The 17,705-nt window shown below is 39.4% G+C and overlaps 3 protein-coding genes across 6 annotated transcripts; 1 reads left to right on the forward strand and 2 right to left on the reverse strand.

Moving 5' to 3' along the window:
- The first annotated feature begins 27 nt into the window (after positions 1–27).
- trappc2 (trafficking protein particle complex subunit 2) lies at positions 28–1,829 on the forward strand. Its single transcript, XM_026143677.1, has 5 exons — positions 28–108; positions 335–471; positions 765–909; positions 1,414–1,499; positions 1,597–1,829. The coding sequence occupies exons 2-5, from the start codon at positions 379–381 to the stop codon at positions 1,693–1,695; spliced, it is 423 nt and encodes a 140-aa protein (XP_025999462.1). The 5' UTR covers positions 28–108; positions 335–378; the 3' UTR covers positions 1,696–1,829.
- Positions 1,830–2,020: 191 nt separating this feature from the next.
- rab9a (RAB9A, member RAS oncogene family) lies at positions 2,021–4,440 on the reverse strand. The gene is made up of 3 exons (XM_026143676.1): positions 4,214–4,440; positions 3,753–3,873; positions 2,021–3,643 (listed from the first exon to the last, which is right to left on the reverse strand). Exon 3 carries the CDS (start codon positions 3,600–3,602, stop codon positions 2,994–2,996), a length of 609 nt encoding a protein of 202 aa, XP_025999461.1. The 5' UTR covers positions 3,603–3,643; positions 3,753–3,873; positions 4,214–4,440; the 3' UTR covers positions 2,021–2,993.
- A 668-nt stretch (positions 4,441–5,108) lies between these two features.
- On the reverse strand, positions 5,109–16,055 carry egfl6 (EGF-like-domain, multiple 6). Of its 4 annotated transcripts, XM_026145657.1 has the most exons (14): positions 15,943–16,055; positions 15,659–15,837; positions 12,656–12,762; positions 12,219–12,311; positions 11,953–12,072; positions 11,729–11,848; positions 9,477–9,611; positions 9,273–9,395; positions 8,757–8,819; positions 8,031–8,279; positions 6,615–6,689; positions 6,261–6,356; positions 5,904–6,166; positions 5,109–5,714 (listed from the first exon to the last, which is right to left on the reverse strand). In XM_026145657.1, the coding sequence occupies exons 2-14, from the start codon at positions 15,730–15,732 to the stop codon at positions 5,613–5,615; spliced, it is 1,620 nt and encodes a 539-aa protein (XP_026001442.1). In that variant the 5' UTR covers positions 15,733–15,837; positions 15,943–16,055; the 3' UTR covers positions 5,109–5,612. The 4 variants fall into 4 exon arrangements, with proteins under 4 accessions (XP_026001442.1, XP_026001444.1, XP_026001443.1 ...); XM_026145659.1 differs by lacking the exon at positions 9,273–9,395 and having other exon boundaries at positions 15,659–16,055; XM_026145658.1 differs by lacking the exon at positions 8,757–8,819 and having other exon boundaries at positions 15,659–16,055.
- Positions 16,056–17,705: the final 1,650 nt, after the last annotated feature.

Below are 17,705 nucleotides of genomic sequence, written 5' to 3' on the forward strand. Positions count from 1 at the left end.
TAGAAAATAATTATCGTTTAAAAGATTTAGTACAAAAAAGTTTCGCTACTTTATTATGTCATCATTTTGCGACTGCTGTTCTTGCGATCCAGGAAACGCAACTAACAGGTAAACAAACACCGGTTTTATTCCTTTAAAAACAGATATATGACATACCTTTCTATTGTTTCTATTCATATAATGCTTATCTTGGTCTTACAATAGTCATGTAGTTTCTTTAAGCATCCGTGGAGCTCCGCGGTTAGTGCTAACTTGCTATCCAGAGGGTTTACAGTCATTTTAGGTTATGCTGTCACTATTTTCTACTTATAAGTTTGCTTATTTCGTTGTGGAGGGATTAATTTCAGATCAGTTTATCTTTGCTGAGAGGAGAAGACGATGTCTGGAAGCTTTTACTTTGTCATGGTTGGTCATCATGACAATCCTGTGTTTGAGATGGAGTTCCTGCCAGCTGGGAAGCCCGAATCAAAGGTAACCTCGCTTAATTTAATCACTCAGTTACTGAGCTACAGCGCAGTATTTGTCTCTATTTGTGTATTTGACACACTTACACATTTCAAATAATCAAACAGGTTTCAATGTTAGACAAAGCTAATCTGAGTAAATTCAAAATGCAGTTTTAAACGATTAATTTGTTTATTAAAGGGAAAAAAGAAAGTTAATCAAACCCACCTGGCCCTATGTGGAAAAAAATAATTGCCCCCCTCTTAATTAAATCATGAAACAACTGTTCTTACTTACATTTACTTACATCATACTTACAGGATGATCATCGTCACCTAAACCAGTTCATTGCACATGCAGCCCTGGATTTGGTGGATGAAAATATGTGGCTGTCCAACAATATGTACTTGAAAACTGTGGACAAATTCAACGAGTGGTTTGTTTCTGCATTTGTCACTGCAGGACATATCCTTTTGTTCTGTTTCATGTGATAATTATTTCCTGATGCTGTGTCAGTTGCCCGATGAAAACACATTTTTTCTTTGCTCAGCATTAATTAAGATATTACTGTTTTTAGACTGATAGCAAGCGAGCAAGCAATTTATTTATATAGCACCTTCAGACAACTCCCAGCTGAAAACAAAGGGCTGTACACTTATGAAAGGGGTAAGTTTGTTAAATAATCTCATTTCAGTGGTGTAGTTTATACACAGTATTTGTAATCGAAACAGCAAGTTGAATAACCAAAATCAAGCACAAGTTTTGAATCTTCTATTAATCTACATCTTAAAAAACATGTTAATTCATTTAAATCATTGGGATTTAAAGCTATGATCTAACATGTAATATAAATATGGAAATCAGGGCCACCAGTGTGATTATTTTGGGACTTAATGAGTTTGTTATCATTGTTTCCGGGCAGATTCAGTGTATGGGCATGTCTTCCTTTTCTTTAACTATTTGCAACACATATAAGATTCATCATGCTGCACGACATGCGACAAGAAGATGGAATCAAAAACTTTTTTAACGACGTCTATGATTTATACATCAAGGTAAGTCGTTATCCAGGTGATAAGAGTATCTTAGCATGATGTGACATTTGGTATATTTTGCTTTTAGCATTTAATCTTATCCTGCTCTGTCTTTCAGTTTGCAATGAATCCATTCTATGAAATCAACGCGCCCATCCGCTCAACTGCTTTTGAGAGGAAAGTCCAGTTCCTTGGGAAGAAGCATCTCCTGAGTTAATCACTTCACACAAAAATTTCAATAGTGTCTTTATGTTGTATATAGTTAATACAGTTGTTTCTGTTCTTCTTTAAAAATCTTCAATGTGTTCAGAACAAAAGTGGATTTGTATAAACAGTGTTTTGCATTGTGCGTGTTTTGTTTTTTTAATAGAGTGGATGTGGCTGCTTTGTGTAACATTATGGCTTCAAATTTCATGTGCACTGCAAAAATATCCAGAAAGAAAATATCTGTAAGTTACTGCAGAGCATAGTCCAATACGTTCACAGGAAATATTAAACTGATTTATCAGCTAGATTCCAGTCTACAAAACATGCATAACAGGCAATTTTCAGGGGGTTTATTCATCACTTGGCATGCCAGTAGTACAACTTTGAAAGAAAAAAAAAAAGACACTTAAACATATGGTTCACAGTTTTAAATAACTATGGGGAGACTTTCAACTTGAAAATATATTTAAAAAATAAGTGCATTCATTAGCTAAATAATCCCATCAATGAAAAAAAATGTCACTACTCCATTATTTATTCTGCTTATAGTTAGATTCATGTTTTTTTCCAATGATAAAAAGAGCTTACAAAATACAAAAGTTTCCAGAAACAGAAATATTCCAAATGCCATGCATGTTAAATCTGTTTTAATATTTCAGGGAATTAATTCATCCCTCATTGCTTTCAACACACAGCCATAATCTATCCACAATGCAGAATGTGCACAAACAAGACCTAAATGTGCATTAATAACAAGCTTCCATTTGTTAGTCATACAAAGAATTTCCTTAGCTACCTCATAATTTTCAGAAATAAGTTTATTGGTAGATATATGTTATTTCAATTCTGCAGTTATTTCATTACTATCATGTCACCATTCTGCATTTCAATATTAGGGAGTGGAGTGTAGAGGCCCTACAGTAATTGCACTCTCCAGGTTGCACATATCTAAACAAATAAAAAAAAATGGAATCATTTAACCTTTTGAAAAATACTCTAATTTATAACTATAAGTTGTCTTGGGTCAACACAAAATGTTTTGTTTTTTTTCCCGTAAGCCTGACTTAATGGCCTTTGGCAGTGTTGAGTCAAGTGCTTTTAATTGTATTTGTAATGCCACTAGCATTAATTTAGTGTTTTTTCATTGTTTTTCTCCCCCAAACAAATCCAACACTTTGCATTATCAAACCATCAACAGTATAACAGTAGCGTAATTTGTTTAAATAAGATGTTACTACAGAACTGTACACCTACATCCTCATTTAATGGGCCTAATAGTGAATTCATGTTGGTGATAACTCCTGGGTGTTACGAACAGCAAGTGGCAGTGGAGCGAGGCTTTCTGTGAAGCTTGACTGTGTCTGTAGGGATGAGGTGGTCCGTTCTTTCATCCACTGCCAACACTCTACGCACTGCCTCCTCAAAGGCCACTGCTACATTGATGGCATCCTTGGCACTGGTCTCATAATAGGGGTAGTCACCATTCTCCTTGCACCACTGCTGCGCCTCCTCGGTAGACACCTGCCTCTCCGTCACATCCACTTTGTTGCCCAGTACTACGAATGGGAACTTCTCCGGCTCCTTGACATCCGCATAGTAGATGAACTCCTTCTTCCAGTTGCCCAAGTTCAGAAAACTCTGGTTATCATCAACACTGAAGGTGAGCAGACAGCAATCAGAGCCACGATAGAAAGGAGTCCTCAGGCTGCGGAAGCGCTCCTGGCCAGCTGTGTCCCAGATCTGGAGGGTAACCTGGTGGCCATCTACCTCCAGGTCCTTGTTGAGGAACTCAACCCCGATGGTGTGGAAAAGGTGTGCATCAAACTTGTTGGTCACGTAGCGATTCATGATGGAACTCTTTCCTACACCACCGTCACCGAGCAGAATGACTTTCAACAAGGATGTCTTTGTTGTCATGGCTATTTACTCCCAAATCCACCACTTTTGAAATAGTTTACCTAGTAGAAAGAGTGTGTGATGGATACTGTTAGTATTTGTACACCATTACACACACAAAAAAAAGTTGCAGCAAGAAGAAGTGTGGTATTGAAAACATATTGTTCTCACCCTAGGTTGATTTTGAGCTCATCCACTGGTCTGGATCATGTGCTGTTAAATCCCAGTCCCTGGTCACATGCTCATTTCTTTAATGTTGAAGAGTCAGGCCATTCAGGTAGCGTTCAGCTAGCTGTAATACAGAGATAAGAGCTCAGTTTTTCTGTTGGCCCGGGACAGCAGGTACACTGCAATAACGTATTATCTGCCACCAAACATGCGATAACGTTACATTAAGATGCAAACAAGGTATTAAAGTTTAGCTTGTAGTTACATGGTACACAATACGAAACATATTTTTAACGTGCTGTAACATAACAGAGTCACCAAGTTGGTACTACCGGCCAGTTAGCCAGTTAGCTGAGCTGGCTATCGTGAAGAAGGAAAACAAGATAACAGCTGGAGTTAGGTTAATGTAGGGTACCAGATCAGCTAGCCTGGTTTTCATGCAGATAAGAGTGTAAGTCACGTACCTCACAGTTAGATCCAGGCAGCTGTTGAATAAAAATAATAAGCCACCAGATAACTTAAATGATCTTAATACATCTGTTTGGCAGCTCCTTCCCTTGGCGTGTCTGGAGGTAACGTCAGGGCTCTCCGTTTCCTGGTAAAGTCTGGCGCTAACGTAGCTAGCTGCTAACAAGCTGGTAACGTCGGGTCATGTGATCTGGTCAGGACGAAACAACCAACGAGCGCCGAGATACGCTCTCAGGCCACCACTACTTATACAACATGTACATTAATATTTTATCACAGCGTACACATGACTCTTAATGTTCAAAATATCACAGACTTTAAAGTCATTCGTGTTTTTGCTTTATTTGAGTGAGATTAGTAAGCCGTAACATCGCTTTATTTTACGGTAGTTAACCGCAACATCTTTGCAGTAGTTAAGCTACACCAACAGAGGGCCACATGTAGCTGTCATCTGTTACCACGCAATACTTTTACCCAGTTTGTAGAAACCTGCAGTAGATAATAGGAGTTTGGGGCTCTCGTTTCTTTATATTTTACTAGGAAAATGTGCATTTTTTAAGGACACTACACCCCCTGCTGGGTTATGCCGGATTTTGTGATAATAGTTCTTTGGGAATAACTTTGTTAAAATTATATTGTATGCTCGTTAATCCGTGTTAGCGTTGTCCGTTTCATAGATGTAACTAAATATATGGGAGTAGATGATGTGTTTTTGTAACTGATTAAAAATGGTTAGGTACAAGGTCTGGACTTAAAATTTGTTTTAAAAAAGTAGCCAGAGCCTGAAGCAAACTGTAAAGAAATTAGTTGCAGCTCAAAACCTTTTGAACATTTGGTACTGTAAAATAATCATCATTATGGAATCTGTACATGGAAAAAAATAAATGATAGGAAGTTAGAAAAAAACATTTAATGTAATAACATGGTATAATAATACAGCAAATCTTACACAATTGTATGCACTGATAGTTTTTTTTTAATTGTTTAAACTAAACAACCTTCAAAAACGTTGATCAATTAAAATTGCAGATATAATTAACCTAACAATTCACATTACATATTGTGGACTATTAACTTTTTAACTATTAACTTCAGAAATGCATTGTTGCAAACATAACAAAGGTTTAAGCACAATACTGTTGGACCAGACTAACAAAGTTAGCATTTTCACCTTTTCCTGAGATCTGAGTTATCTGTACCATAAAAGATGATTTTGAAAATCACAAAAAAACTATAGCAGGGTGCTTCTATGTAGCAGCTTTGTGATGACATGAATTTCTCTGCACTTAGTTTATGTATTGTTCCCTGTAGACTGTGTGTCTGCACTGAGGGAATAATGGGAAAAAATCCACAAGAAACACACCATAACATGGATAAATGTCAAGGCATATGTTCTTAAAAGACTGGATCCTCTTGACACGTTCCTGATGTCAGCACAACAGTGTCCAGCCCAATCTCACCTCCAAGACCTTTCCCGCGCTGAACTTCAAAGATAACCTGAAACACAAACCGACATACAGTTGTACATTAAGGTTGTTGATCTGAGTAGTAAATTAGTAATGTGATGGCTGCCTTTTCAGAACATCAAAGGAATTTACTTTTTAGGTCAAGATCCCATCATAGCTAGCCACAAGTATTGAAGAAGATTTTAAATATAATGTTCTAAAATGTGTGTAAATGACTTACAGACTCTGGGGCCTTCTCCTTCCAGGTTACTGTGAGAAACTCAGTCTGCCAGCCCTGCTCCCTGCTCTGACTCTGCTCCCATACTGGGTAAACATTGTTGTCCAGCAGTACCCTGAGCGTGCCCACATCAGGGCCAACCACACGGTAGTCAAAGGTAAGGCAGAGGCTGCCATACTGGGACCGGTCACCAAGAAGCAGTTTCAACCTGGCCACATCCTCTTGCTCCCCTACAAGCCCGCTCAAAGCCATGTAGTACTCACCACCTGAGAAGGTTTGTAGCTGATGTAAGTTACAGTATCTGAATGCACAAAAATGAATACCTCTCCTTTGAAAAAGTAACATTCATCAGGTCGTTACCATTGTCATGGTATGCTACACTCCAGTCCATGTCATCAGACTTGTCTTGGATCCATTCGCACGCCCCTTTGTCAAAGTTGCAATCCATGAAATACTCTAGAAAGTAAATGTTAGGAACACATTTTTAAATTAGCTGAGTAGCGATTATACAACAATAACACGTCTTAATATATGCTAAATCATCCAGGTAAGGAAATCCCAGAAAATTAATTCTGTTCATCTGGACGACTTTGGTCTTGAGACTAAAGAAGTCACTTGAATTATTGACAAAACTTTTCTCTCAATGAAAACGCAATGTGATGAACAAAATCAACTTCCTGGGAACAATGAAACATGAACACACTTTTTGATTACCTTCTTGAGCTGGCGCTATGTGGATCTCTTCGACTTCTGTGGCTGGTCCGAACACTGACTCAAAGTCCTCTGATACTGTGTTTAGAGATTAAATTAAAAAAAAAAATGGAGTGAATTCATCTTAATATACACATTTAAGCTTTCAGCTATTAGGCATGCCTAAGTTAAACTGGTATTCATTGGTTCAAAAGTTTTGCTCTAAATCCTAAATTCATTTAGATTATACCTTTCAACTTTAGCTGATGGCGTGATTTCCTGATGGATTTTGTATTAGACTCGAACTAGACTAAGATAATGAGTGCAAAAACTGACACAACTCTGATACTACTCTTAAAAAATATGCAATGGAAAGAACTTAATGCATAAATAATACAGCAAAGAGATTTTTCAAGATGACAGGTAGAAAGGGGTTTTTAACCAACAGGTAAAGACCTGCCCTGCTGTCACTCATACCATAAAATGGAGCTACAACTTTAGCATATATCCCCTCCAAGCAATTTAAAGCTCTAGCAGAAAATCACCCCCATGAAATGCAGCCACAGATAGTCTGATGAGTGACAGCTGGGATTATTGAAGCTGCTCAGTCAGAGTAGGCCTGTTTTAGAGAAGTCTAGAGTGCTGATGACAGACCTTCCTACAAGGAGGCAAGTCTGTTTGCACAACAGCTGTTTTGGGGAAAACATAATAAAAGGTTTAGGGGCTTTGTAAATTCCCATCCCGCCTCCCCCTCCACCTGAGGGATGGGGAAGCAGGCCCAGGATGAGTTGTATCCTTGGGCTCTCACATGCCAGCAGACTAACATTCCTCCCTGGAGGTGATGGATGTCTTGGGGCCTGTCTCCTCTTGCTTTCTGAGTTCTTACACAGGCTCTGATCTTTCCATAAAATTCAAGATTATCAGTGAAAGACAACCTCATTCATGGGGATTTGAAGGTTTTAAATGTAAGCTGGTAAGTCTTGATTTTACAGTGTTGGGTTATTATTGGGAATTTACATTCAGTCTGTTGTGACCAATAGTTTAATATAGCAGAGTAAGTAAGAATTCAAGGATTTTGAGAAAAAAAATTAGGTTGACAATTTATTTTATTTATACCAGTATAATCATCATAGTGCCTTTGATCCTTTATAGATAAGTCAGTGAGACTGGGATAACTCTGGGTTTGAGGTCAACAGCAGATCTGAAGCAACACCCCCTTTTCTTTTTTGGTCAAGGCCTTAATCCAGAGCTGCCCTTTCAGACAGTTATTTCAGCTGAAAATCCATAATTACATTCAGATGTCATGTAAACATGAGGGGACAGTCTCTTTTGAATCACACTGAGTTTGTTTAGTCTGTTTATGGTTACTACTTACTTTGCAGACCACCCAGAATAGTGGAACTCATTTATCATAGCGCTGCCAAACAATATGCCCCTTACTGAAAACGTCTCCTCTTGGATTGAGCTGGTTGTCTTCCTCTTCCACCTCTTCCTCTTCTTCCTCAGGAAATCCCTCCTCTTGCGTTCCTTTAGTCGTAGTGCCAACATAGACCTCCCCGTCATAGTCAAAAGGTTGCAGGGGGATGTTGGGAGGTGGCGTTGCGACTGGTTCGAGGATTACATTTTTGATGTCCTCGTCAGTCAGTTTACCTCCCAGAATCCTAGGCTTCACCTGGGAGTCTGGGATGGCTGCAGGCAGGAAGAGGAATCAGAATAGACATATGGCTCTGCAATCATGACTGACAAACATAGTATTTGACTTCAGATGTCTTTCTTGTTTGTCATGTATTTTGCAGATGCAGTTCTTATTTATTATTTCCCTGCAGTGACTTACCAGGCCATTGATAATATGCTTTCCACAGGAGCAGAGCTGTAACAAACTAACATGCTAAGACAACAGATCCTCCTACTGCATGCAGATAAGACATAAGCGGGCATAGCTTAAATTAGTTTCTTAAATGCTCAAGCAATTTACTGTATAAGGCCATGCTGAGGATTTAAGGTCTCAGACTGCGGGTGCTATGGACATACATTTTCAGCCATGAGCAGGGGAGAGAGGCGGGGGAGGTGCTCTTATATATAGACAAGAGGAAGGGATGAGTGAATGGGGTTGCAGGGCAGGGAGTGAATAGCAGAAACAGAGTCTTGGATTCTATACAATCTCACCATTCAGGGAATCATCTGCACTGCCTTTTTCTCCATCCCACGAACTCTGATAAAACGGCTTAACTACAGAAAATAAAGGCATTTTCATTTACGCAGAAAGCCCTGACCTCTTTTTTGTTATTTGGCTGCATGAGATTTCACCTGTTATTATCTGGGTCTGGTTCAAAGAGTACAGCACTATCTTTATTTCTCCTTTTTCAGTTGGCTAGCTACAATGCAGTGTCGTATTTACACAGGTGTGTTTTCAATCTGTGCCTCTCTGGTGTTAACATCTGTGAAGAGGAGGGGAGTCTGAAGGCAGGAAACTAGCCTTGGCAGGACTGCTGTTTGCAGATGTTTAAAGAGTCCAAATGAAATATGTGGCTGTAAAACTTCTCCTGACCTACCTGACTGATTACCCTCGTCTGTTTTTTAAATCAAGCGTGAATGCCTTAATTTGACAAATCTCAGTAGAAATGAAAGGCTTTGCTAAAATTATTTTATTCGTAATTCTCTGCAGCGAATCTCGGATCTCACCAGAGCATTCAAAGCCATTGCCTCTGAAGCCAGACTTGCACCTGCACCTGTAGGATCCTTGAGTGTTCACACAGACAGCGTGGTGGCTGCACTTGTGGGTGCCGGCTGCACACTCATCAAGGTCTGGAATTGGAAGAAGCCTATTTGTACCTTTAGGAATTGAAGTGAGGAGATGACTCCCCTTAATGATCATGTATACCTTACCTACACAGTCATATTTGCCGTTGACATATTTCAGATCGTAGCCTTCCTGACACTTGCAGTAGTAGCTGCCAAAGGTGTTCACACATTGTCTGTTGTATGGGCAGAGGTTCTTCCCAGTTACACACTCATCAATATCTAAAGAGAAACAAAGCAGGAGAAAAAATAAAGAGCCCATGTTTTTTATAATTATCAAGAGTTCTGTAGTCTTGTGAAAAAACTAAGTACACCCTTACCGATTCCATAAAAATCAAGAGGGTAACTAGCAGCCAAAGGCTGTTAATCAAATGCACTTAATTAATTGTTCATCACTAAATGTGACCACTGATATAAAAGCAGATGGTTTAGCAGTTTGCTGGTCTGGACCATTCAGGTGTGTGTGTTAACAGAATGCCCCTGTTTTCTTAAGAGTGGATGTTCAAGCAAATTTACCCCAAGATCAGATGGTTCAATGTAGGAGAAACTGCAAAACACCCAAGAGCTACAGGTCTCACTGAGCATGTTAAATGTTAAAGTTCATAACATTAAAATGAGAAAAAGACTAAATAGATATGGCTTGTTTGGGATGGCTGCCAAGAAAAAACACCTTCTCTCTAAAAAGAACATGGCAGCACAGTTTAGGTTTAAAACAAACCACAAGACATCTGGAATAATCTTATTTGGACAGATCAGACAAAAGTGAACATATTTGGTTATAATGCATAGTGCTATTTTTCGTGAAACCTAACCATAGCATACAAGCTCAAAGACTCCATACCAACTGCTAAGCACAATGGTGGAGGGGTGATGACTTGGGATTTTTTGCAATCATTTGCCCTGGGCAAAAGGCAATCATTGAGTTGACCATGAACTCCACTGTATACCAAAGTATTCTAGAGTCAAAGGTGAGGGCATCTGCCGACAGCTAAAGATTAGCTAAAACTGGGTCATGCAACGGGACAGTGATCCTTAGCACAGCAGCAAATCTACAACAAAACGTCTGAAACAGAAAAGAATCAACGTGTTGCAATGGCCCATTTAAAGTCAATCTACATGAAATTTTGAGTGATCTTAAGAGATCAGTGCAAAAACAGAAGCAACATTGCAAAGAAGAGTAACAAATTTCTCCACAATGATGTGAGAGATTGCTAAAATCATACGAAAAAAGCCACTTAATAATGGGGCATACTTAGTTTTTCAAAGCTGCATAGAGTCCTTCGAAAACCTTTTCACATGCAGTCATATCCAGTACCTTCTGGTCAATAACACTTCCTCTTCGCTATTTGCTTTGCCAGGGGTGTGTTACCAGTTATTTCTATAGATTTAGTTACTGTTTTTGGGGCTTTATCATTTTGATAATCGTAAATAGGAACTCTCAAAGCCTTATAGCATTGCTGAATTGTGTTTGATTAGGAGCTCAGCAAGCAGCTAAGCAGCAGTCTGTGGTGAATAAGCATATAATTATTAACAGCTCAACATAACAGGACATATGCACAAGAAGGGTTTTATTTTAAATTGTAATAGTAATTAATGTAAAACCTCATTCCCCAAAATTCAGGCAAGTGTGCAAAATTGAACTAAAAGCAAAATGTTTTACATTAGATTTTTTATACCCTATGTTTAATCAAATATAGGGCATAGACATTCTGCAAATTATTTGCAATTCTATTCTGCTTTTGCTTACATTTGACAAATGATTGTCTTTTACTGCTATGGCTTAAAATGTTTCTACTATATTTGTGGTTAGCAACTGAAAGTGTGGACCTAAAGCCAGTTGGGGTCTATAAAGTATATGGAATGTCACATTGAATACAATCAGGATAAATGTGTCTCATCAGAATTCATTTTTTGTACAGTACATGTGGTAAAAATAGAATTTGGCTGCTTTTGGAATAGAAAGTATGTTTTTGTTGTAAATCTGTTTCTGAATGTGTTGCATTCGTGGCAGTCGTGAAATTTAATGCCGCTGAACTTGTATATGACCTCCCCTGTGTGATCATGACAGACTGGTGCAGCCACAGCTCAAGCAGTTTTGTTGGAAGATATATAACTAAATTGCATTCAGTTGATTTACAAGCAAAACATGCCAAAACCATGTAATATAATCCTCACACAGTGTGTCCAGTATGCAGTTACCTTCAATCTGTGTGACATAGAAAGAGTCTCTGTGTTTCTTATTTCATATAAAGGCTGTTGCCTCATATAACACATTGTTTGTATAAGACTAACTTCTTAAAACATTCATTTTTCTGCACGTATGATCTGTTACCGCTCACCTACACAAGTTCTTCCATCCTGCCCCAGTTGCAGCCCTGCAGATGGGCAGAGGCATTGAATCTCTCCTTGTACTTCCTCACAGCCATACTGACAGTGAGCAAGTGCACAGGTCCTAGAATCTACATGTCCAAACACAAAATAACACAAATTATCAGATATGCATCCTGATATGCAGCTGTTCTCTGCATTTCCACTCAGTGTATGTATCCACATTGGGACTCACTGGCACAGGATCCGTCGGCCATTAAGGTGTATCCGTTGAGACAGTAGCATTTGTAACTCCCATAGGTGTTCATGCAGCGATGCTCACATGGACGAGGTTTCAGGCCGCACTCATTCAGGTCTAAGAATAAGAAAGATCTTTACTTTTTGTAAAGCAATCAATCGAGCAGATAAACATTTTCTTTCTGGAAAAGTGAATCCTTCCATAAATTAGTCTGTGTACCCGGTTTGCTTTCCAGACATTATTTAATGACCTCAAATACCCACCTTGATTACATGTCTTTCCGGAGTATCCTGGAAAACACTTGCATTTGTTGGGGCCAACGCACTCTCCGTGCTTGCACCCGTGCTCACACTGGGCTGGTAAAACATTTAAGATGAAGAAAATACCACCAGAAATATCAGTGGTGGAAAATGATGGATTGCAGTCAAAACCACAAATTTCTATTGTACAGGCAAGGTTTTTAAATCTAGAATGTAATTTCCTCCACATTTTTGGGGGTTAGAAAAATATCCCCCATGAAAAGACTAACAATAGTCAGGATACAGTTTTTTGGCAGTAAAGCTTGTTCTCTCTAAATATTTGTTTATTGAGAAAGCTTTTCGTGTTAGTTTAAATGTCTCAGCCTGCTTGCTTTTTAAGTGCCTTAATGATTTTTATCTTACTGATTATAAACTGGCCTTTGAATGCATACTGTTCTTACCCTCACACTGCCCTTTACTGTTTTTCCTCCAGCCATAGCAACACTCCAGTCTCCTACCATAGCGACACACACCTGGTTGGTTTCCAGTAAGGACTTGCCTGTAGTGCCTTTGCAGAGGAAAAAGAGAAGTCAAAGGTAAGATATATACAGTGGGGCAAAAAAGTATTTAGTCAGCCACCGATTGTGCAAGTTCCCCCACTTAAATGATGACAGGGGTCAGTAATTTGCACCAGAGGTACACTTCAACTGTGAGAGACAGAATGTGAAAAAAAAATCCATGAATTCACATGGTAGGATTTGTAAAGAATTTATTCGTAAATTAGGGTGGAAAATAAGTATTTGGTCACCTCAAACATGGAAAATCTCTGGCTCTCACAGACCTGTAACGTCTCCTGTAAGAAGCTTTTCTGTCTCCCACTCGTTACCTGTATGAATGGCACCTGTTTGAACTCATCATCTGTATAAAAGACACCTGTCCACAGCCTCAAACAGTCAGACTCCAAACTCCGCCATGGCCAAGACCAAAGAGCTTTCGAAGGACACCAGGAAAAGTATTGTAGACCTGCACCAGACTGGGAAGAGTGAATCTACAATAGGCAAGCAGCTTGGTGTGAAAAAATCAACTGTGGGAGCAATCATCAGAAAATGGAAGACATACAAGACCACTGATAATCTCCCTCGATCTGGGGCTCCACGCAAGATCTCATCCCGTGGGGTCAAAATGATCATGAGAACGGTGAGCAAAGATCCCAGAACCACACGGGGGGACCTGGTGAATGACCTGCAGAGAGCTGGGACCAAAGTAACAAAGGTCACCATCAGTAACACACTACAACGGCAGGGAATCAAATCCCGCAGTGCCAGACGTGTTCCGCTGCTGAAGCCAGTGCATGTCCAGGCCCGTCTGAAGTTTGCCAGAGAGCACATGGATGATACAGCAGAGGATTGGGAGAATGTCATGTGGTCAGATGAAACCAAAGTAGAACTTTTTGGTATAAACTCAACTCGTCGTGTTTGGAGGAAGAAGAATACTGAGTTGCATCCCAAGAACACCATACCTACTGTGAAGCATGGGGGTGGAAACATCATGCTATGGGGCTGTTTTTCTGCCAAGGGGACAGGACGACTGATCAGTGTTAAGGACAGAATGAATGGGGCCATGTATCGTGAGATTTTGAGCCAAAACCTCCTTCCATCAGTGAGAACTTTGAAGATGAAACGAGGCTGGGTCTTCCAACATGACAATGATCCAAAACACACCGCCCGGGCAACAAAGGAGTGGCTCCGTAAGAAGCATTTGAAAGTCCTGGAGTGGCCTAGCCAGTCTCCAGACCTCAACCCCATAGAAAATCTGTGGCGGGAGTTGAAAGTCCGTGTTGCTCGGCGACAGCCCCAAAACATCACTGCTCTCGAGAAGATCTGCATGGAGGAATGGGCCAAAATACCAGCTACTGTGTGTGCAAACCTGGTAAAGACCTATAGTAAACGTTTGACCTCTGTTATTGCCAACAAAGGTTATGTTACAAAGTATTGAGTTGTATTTTTGTTATTGACCAAATACTTATTTTCCATCCTGATTTACGAATAAATTCTTTACAAATCCTACCATGTGGATTCGTGGATTTTTTTTTTTCACATTCTGTCTCTCACAGTTGAAGTGTACCTCTGGTGCAAATTACTGACCTCTGTCATCATTTTAAGTGGGGGAACTTGCACAATCGGTGGCTGACTAAATACTTTTTTGCCCCACTGTGTGTGTGTGTATGTATGTGTGTATATATATATATATATATATATATATATATAATCCCATATAAAGTAAATTAAGCCTTTAAACAAAATCTCATGTCAGGAAGCAAAAAAATAAAATGAAAAATAAAACCCCCACTGATTATGAATTTAGGTTATTATAGAATCATGTTTAATTAGGCCCACACACACTAACTGAGATGTCTCAATTGCAGGCATTCTGGCATCCACTTTTAATTATGGTCCAAACAACAAGCAACCTAAATAAAGTGTCTCCTCACAAGGCTTGCTTAGCACTAGAAGCTGGGCTCCCCATGGTGCAACAGCCAGCTGACAGGATGTAGGCTACAGATGGAGAAAAACATACTAATCAGACACTGGCACCCTCACACTATATTTCCTCCTTTTAAAAATCGGCTTTGATCTTTGTCTTGTTTCTGGAGGCTGATGCATATCAACTGGAAGGTTATTCTGACTTGTGGTTAAAGAGTCAGCGGTGTGCTCAAAATAACCTGTGGTACATATAGATTACATTGCATGTGTACATTTTAACTTGTAAATTCGATTAACATTTCTACCATAACTTAGTTGAGCAAGTGATTCCAAAAATAGCAGAATCTTGCATTCAAATCTGACTGCACCTTTCAGCATCGTTAGCTTTGCTTTTAGGCTGACAGCCAAATGCTTAAATCCCAGGCAGGACAAGAGGAATCCGTGTCTTTATAGAAATCAACCAGAATAGCCCACAGGAGACGGTCTCCTAAGAGAGACAGGTGCTCTTCAGTTATTAACAGTTGCTGTGCCATATTTAGAAGTTGCACTCTCTTAGTCTTCTGTTAGCAGGGGCAAGGTTGTGTGTACATATTTTCAAAATAACAGTTTCGACTGTTAAAGGTTTATGTATATTCTACACTGCAAAATAGAGGGATTTGTGTTATTCCTTAAGCCCCACTTAAAATAACAGTGTGTGGAGAAACTAATATTCCAGTTGTTAGAGATTCCACCTTTTTTAAGAGGAAGCAGGTTGAATTGTATATTATCCGATACTATAATTAACATTGCTGTGTTATTTTTGGCATTCAGCCTTCCTGAAATGTGATTGGAATTCTTTGGTACGTAAACATCTGTCTGACATCATACTTTAACTTATTTTTGAATCTTGACTTAGCAAAGTTTTCACCTGCTGCAGATTTTTCAGAGTAGAAGCACACCATACAACATCACACGGCCTGTTGCTCGACTTGATTGACTTACCTATAGGCGTCTGTGCTACCAGCAGAGATGTGGAGCAGGAGAAAAAGAGCACCGACCAAAGTAAGTGGCTGCATGTCTGTCACAGTGAGCAGCCGTAACGCCTTGTTTCCCACGGGGCTGACTTTGGTTGCTCTGCGTTCTGACTATTCCTCCCAGGGGGATTACGCTCATTAAATTGCCTAGACAGAAACAAGTCTCAGTTTTTCACAAGACACACCGGATTTCATGTATTTCCAGAGTGCAAAGTCAAAATCTCCTCTAGGGAAAAAATATCTCTGTCATACTCTTTTCAATGCTGTTGCTATACTCTGTGCCCCATGATTTGCTTCTCTTTCTTCTGCACTGAAATTCCAGAGGTTGGCTGTCACTGTGAAATGACACTGGACTGAGACGGATGAGGTGGTGACTTCTGGAGGTAGGAGTGGGTTTGTAAGGGGGGTGGGGAAAATGTTAAGGGGTAATCCTTTCTTTACTCAAACCCTGCAGAAGCTCAAATGAAAAAAAAGAAAAGAAAATCAAATGAACTTTATTTTTCTTTTCCTTGATGAATTTTACGTGCATTAGCTGCTTTTTATGATTCTGTTTTATTTAATAATCAACTGTATCAAATAACTGTCAAACTCAGACATGCACAGGCTTGTGCTTAGCAGCTCTGTACCCTTTGGTGTCTTGCTCTCAGGTAGCACATAAAGCTTTGCTCTCTCACACACGTTTATTTCAAGTTCAGCCATAAAAGTGTTTAATGAGTTTGCACACTCTCAGGGTACGCTCTAACATCTGGTCCTGCTCGTCTGCTTGCTTGGAAATGAAAAGGTCTTGTTCCTTTTGGAGCTTCAGGCTTTAGTTTACATTTGTTGTTGAAATTCATTTGAGGGGGTTTGTTTTTCTTGCAAATCCAAAATCTGCTTTATTTACACTTTAGATTTTTGCTCAGAGTCACATCGGGGAAAGAGGTTTAACATGATTTGAAAATTGCAATGGAAATAGCTTTCAGATGAGAAGGAAGTGTGCAGTTAAATACTGTGGTCGAACAATAGAAGCCTGTGATTATTTTTCCAGACATTTGGTACTCATGTCAGGAGGGAGAAACGTTTCAGCTTGCTAAATAGATGTTATAGCTCGTTTAGCTTGCATAGAGAGAAGGGTAAAATAAATTCAGTCTGGACTCTCCAGTTGTTGCATAGATTTATTATGAAAATAATAAACATTCATGGTAAGCGTGGCTGTTTAACATAGACATATCTATGTAAACAACAATCCATTACAGAGTAGAGGATACGCAAGATTAACAAGAGGCCAAGTAGCAATGCTGGATAGGAACCAGTACAGTTTTTCATACATATTCTTCATCATTCCTCATCATTTATCATTCTTCTTCTTCTTCTTCTTCAACAGTCTTCTTCTTTATTGCTGTATAGGGGGAAAAAAAAGGCTTGAAATTTGGCACACTGATGGCGTCCCCTGATTGTGATCAATTCCACAAAGTTCAGTCCAAGTATGATGAATAAGCTTGATGGATGATCAGTTACAATCTGGAACTGACTGCTTAGAGTAGAAGACCTGGCAGTTTGCTCCAGTGGATACAGTAGTTAATGATTAGACCTTGTCCAATAACACACACTCTCACACACACACTGCCTTTCATTTGTAGTGTGAAATGTGACTCTAAATGTGACTCACATGTCAGGCATGTAGGCCATGCGTGCTATACAGGACATTAGTGCTATTTCTTTGGTGCTGTTCTGTTGACTCTGTGTTTAATTTGATAAAGCGGGCATTTCCGTGACAACAGCGCCCTCACCTGTCTTGGCAAAAACTCTGAAGTTTAGCCCAAGACACCAAATTAATCTAGTGGAAGTTTAGGGGCTGAAATTTTAAACACTTCTCTGAAAAGCTGGATGTGAATATATTTATCATGAAAAACACAGGAGAGAGAGAAAAAACAAAAACACATAAAATGCTTCATTTGTGTTTGGTAAATAAAACACACCACGCTGTTACATAATAACAGCGCATTTATGCTATTGAAATTATACTAAACTACTAT

The sequence above is a fragment of the Astatotilapia calliptera genome, chromosome 16 (genome assembly GCF_900246225.1).
Source record: "Astatotilapia calliptera chromosome 16, fAstCal1.2, whole genome shotgun sequence".
NCBI lineage: Eukaryota > Metazoa > Chordata > Actinopteri > Cichliformes > Cichlidae > Astatotilapia > Astatotilapia calliptera.

Bases quoted from the DNA above. Each gene is read 5' to 3' on its own strand.
- trappc2 (XM_026143677.1), top strand. From the start codon at position 379: ATGTCTGGAAGCTTTTACTTTGTCATGGTTGGTCATCATGACAATCCT. The intron at 472-764 runs GTAACCTCGCTT...TCATACTTACAG, and splicing joins CTGGGAAGCCCGAATCAAAG to GATGATCATCGTCACCTAAA. The intron at 910-1,413 runs ATATCCTTTTGT...TATTTGCAACAC, and splicing joins TGCATTTGTCACTGCAGGAC to ATATAAGATTCATCATGCTG.
- rab9a (XM_026143676.1), bottom strand. From the start codon at position 3,602: ATGACAACAAAGACATCCTTGTTGAAAGTCATTCTGCTCGGTGACGGT.
- egfl6 (XM_026145657.1), bottom strand. From the start codon at position 15,732: ATGCAGCCACTTACTTTGGTCGGTGCTCTTTTTCTCCTGCTCCACATC. The intron at 11,849-11,952 runs GTGAGTCCCAAT...TTGGACATGTAG, and splicing joins GGCCGACGGATCCTGTGCCA to ATTCTAGGACCTGTGCACTT. The intron at 9,396-9,476 runs GTAAGGTATACA...TTCCAATTCCAG, and splicing joins CGGCAAATATGACTGTGTAG to ACCTTGATGAGTGTGCAGCC.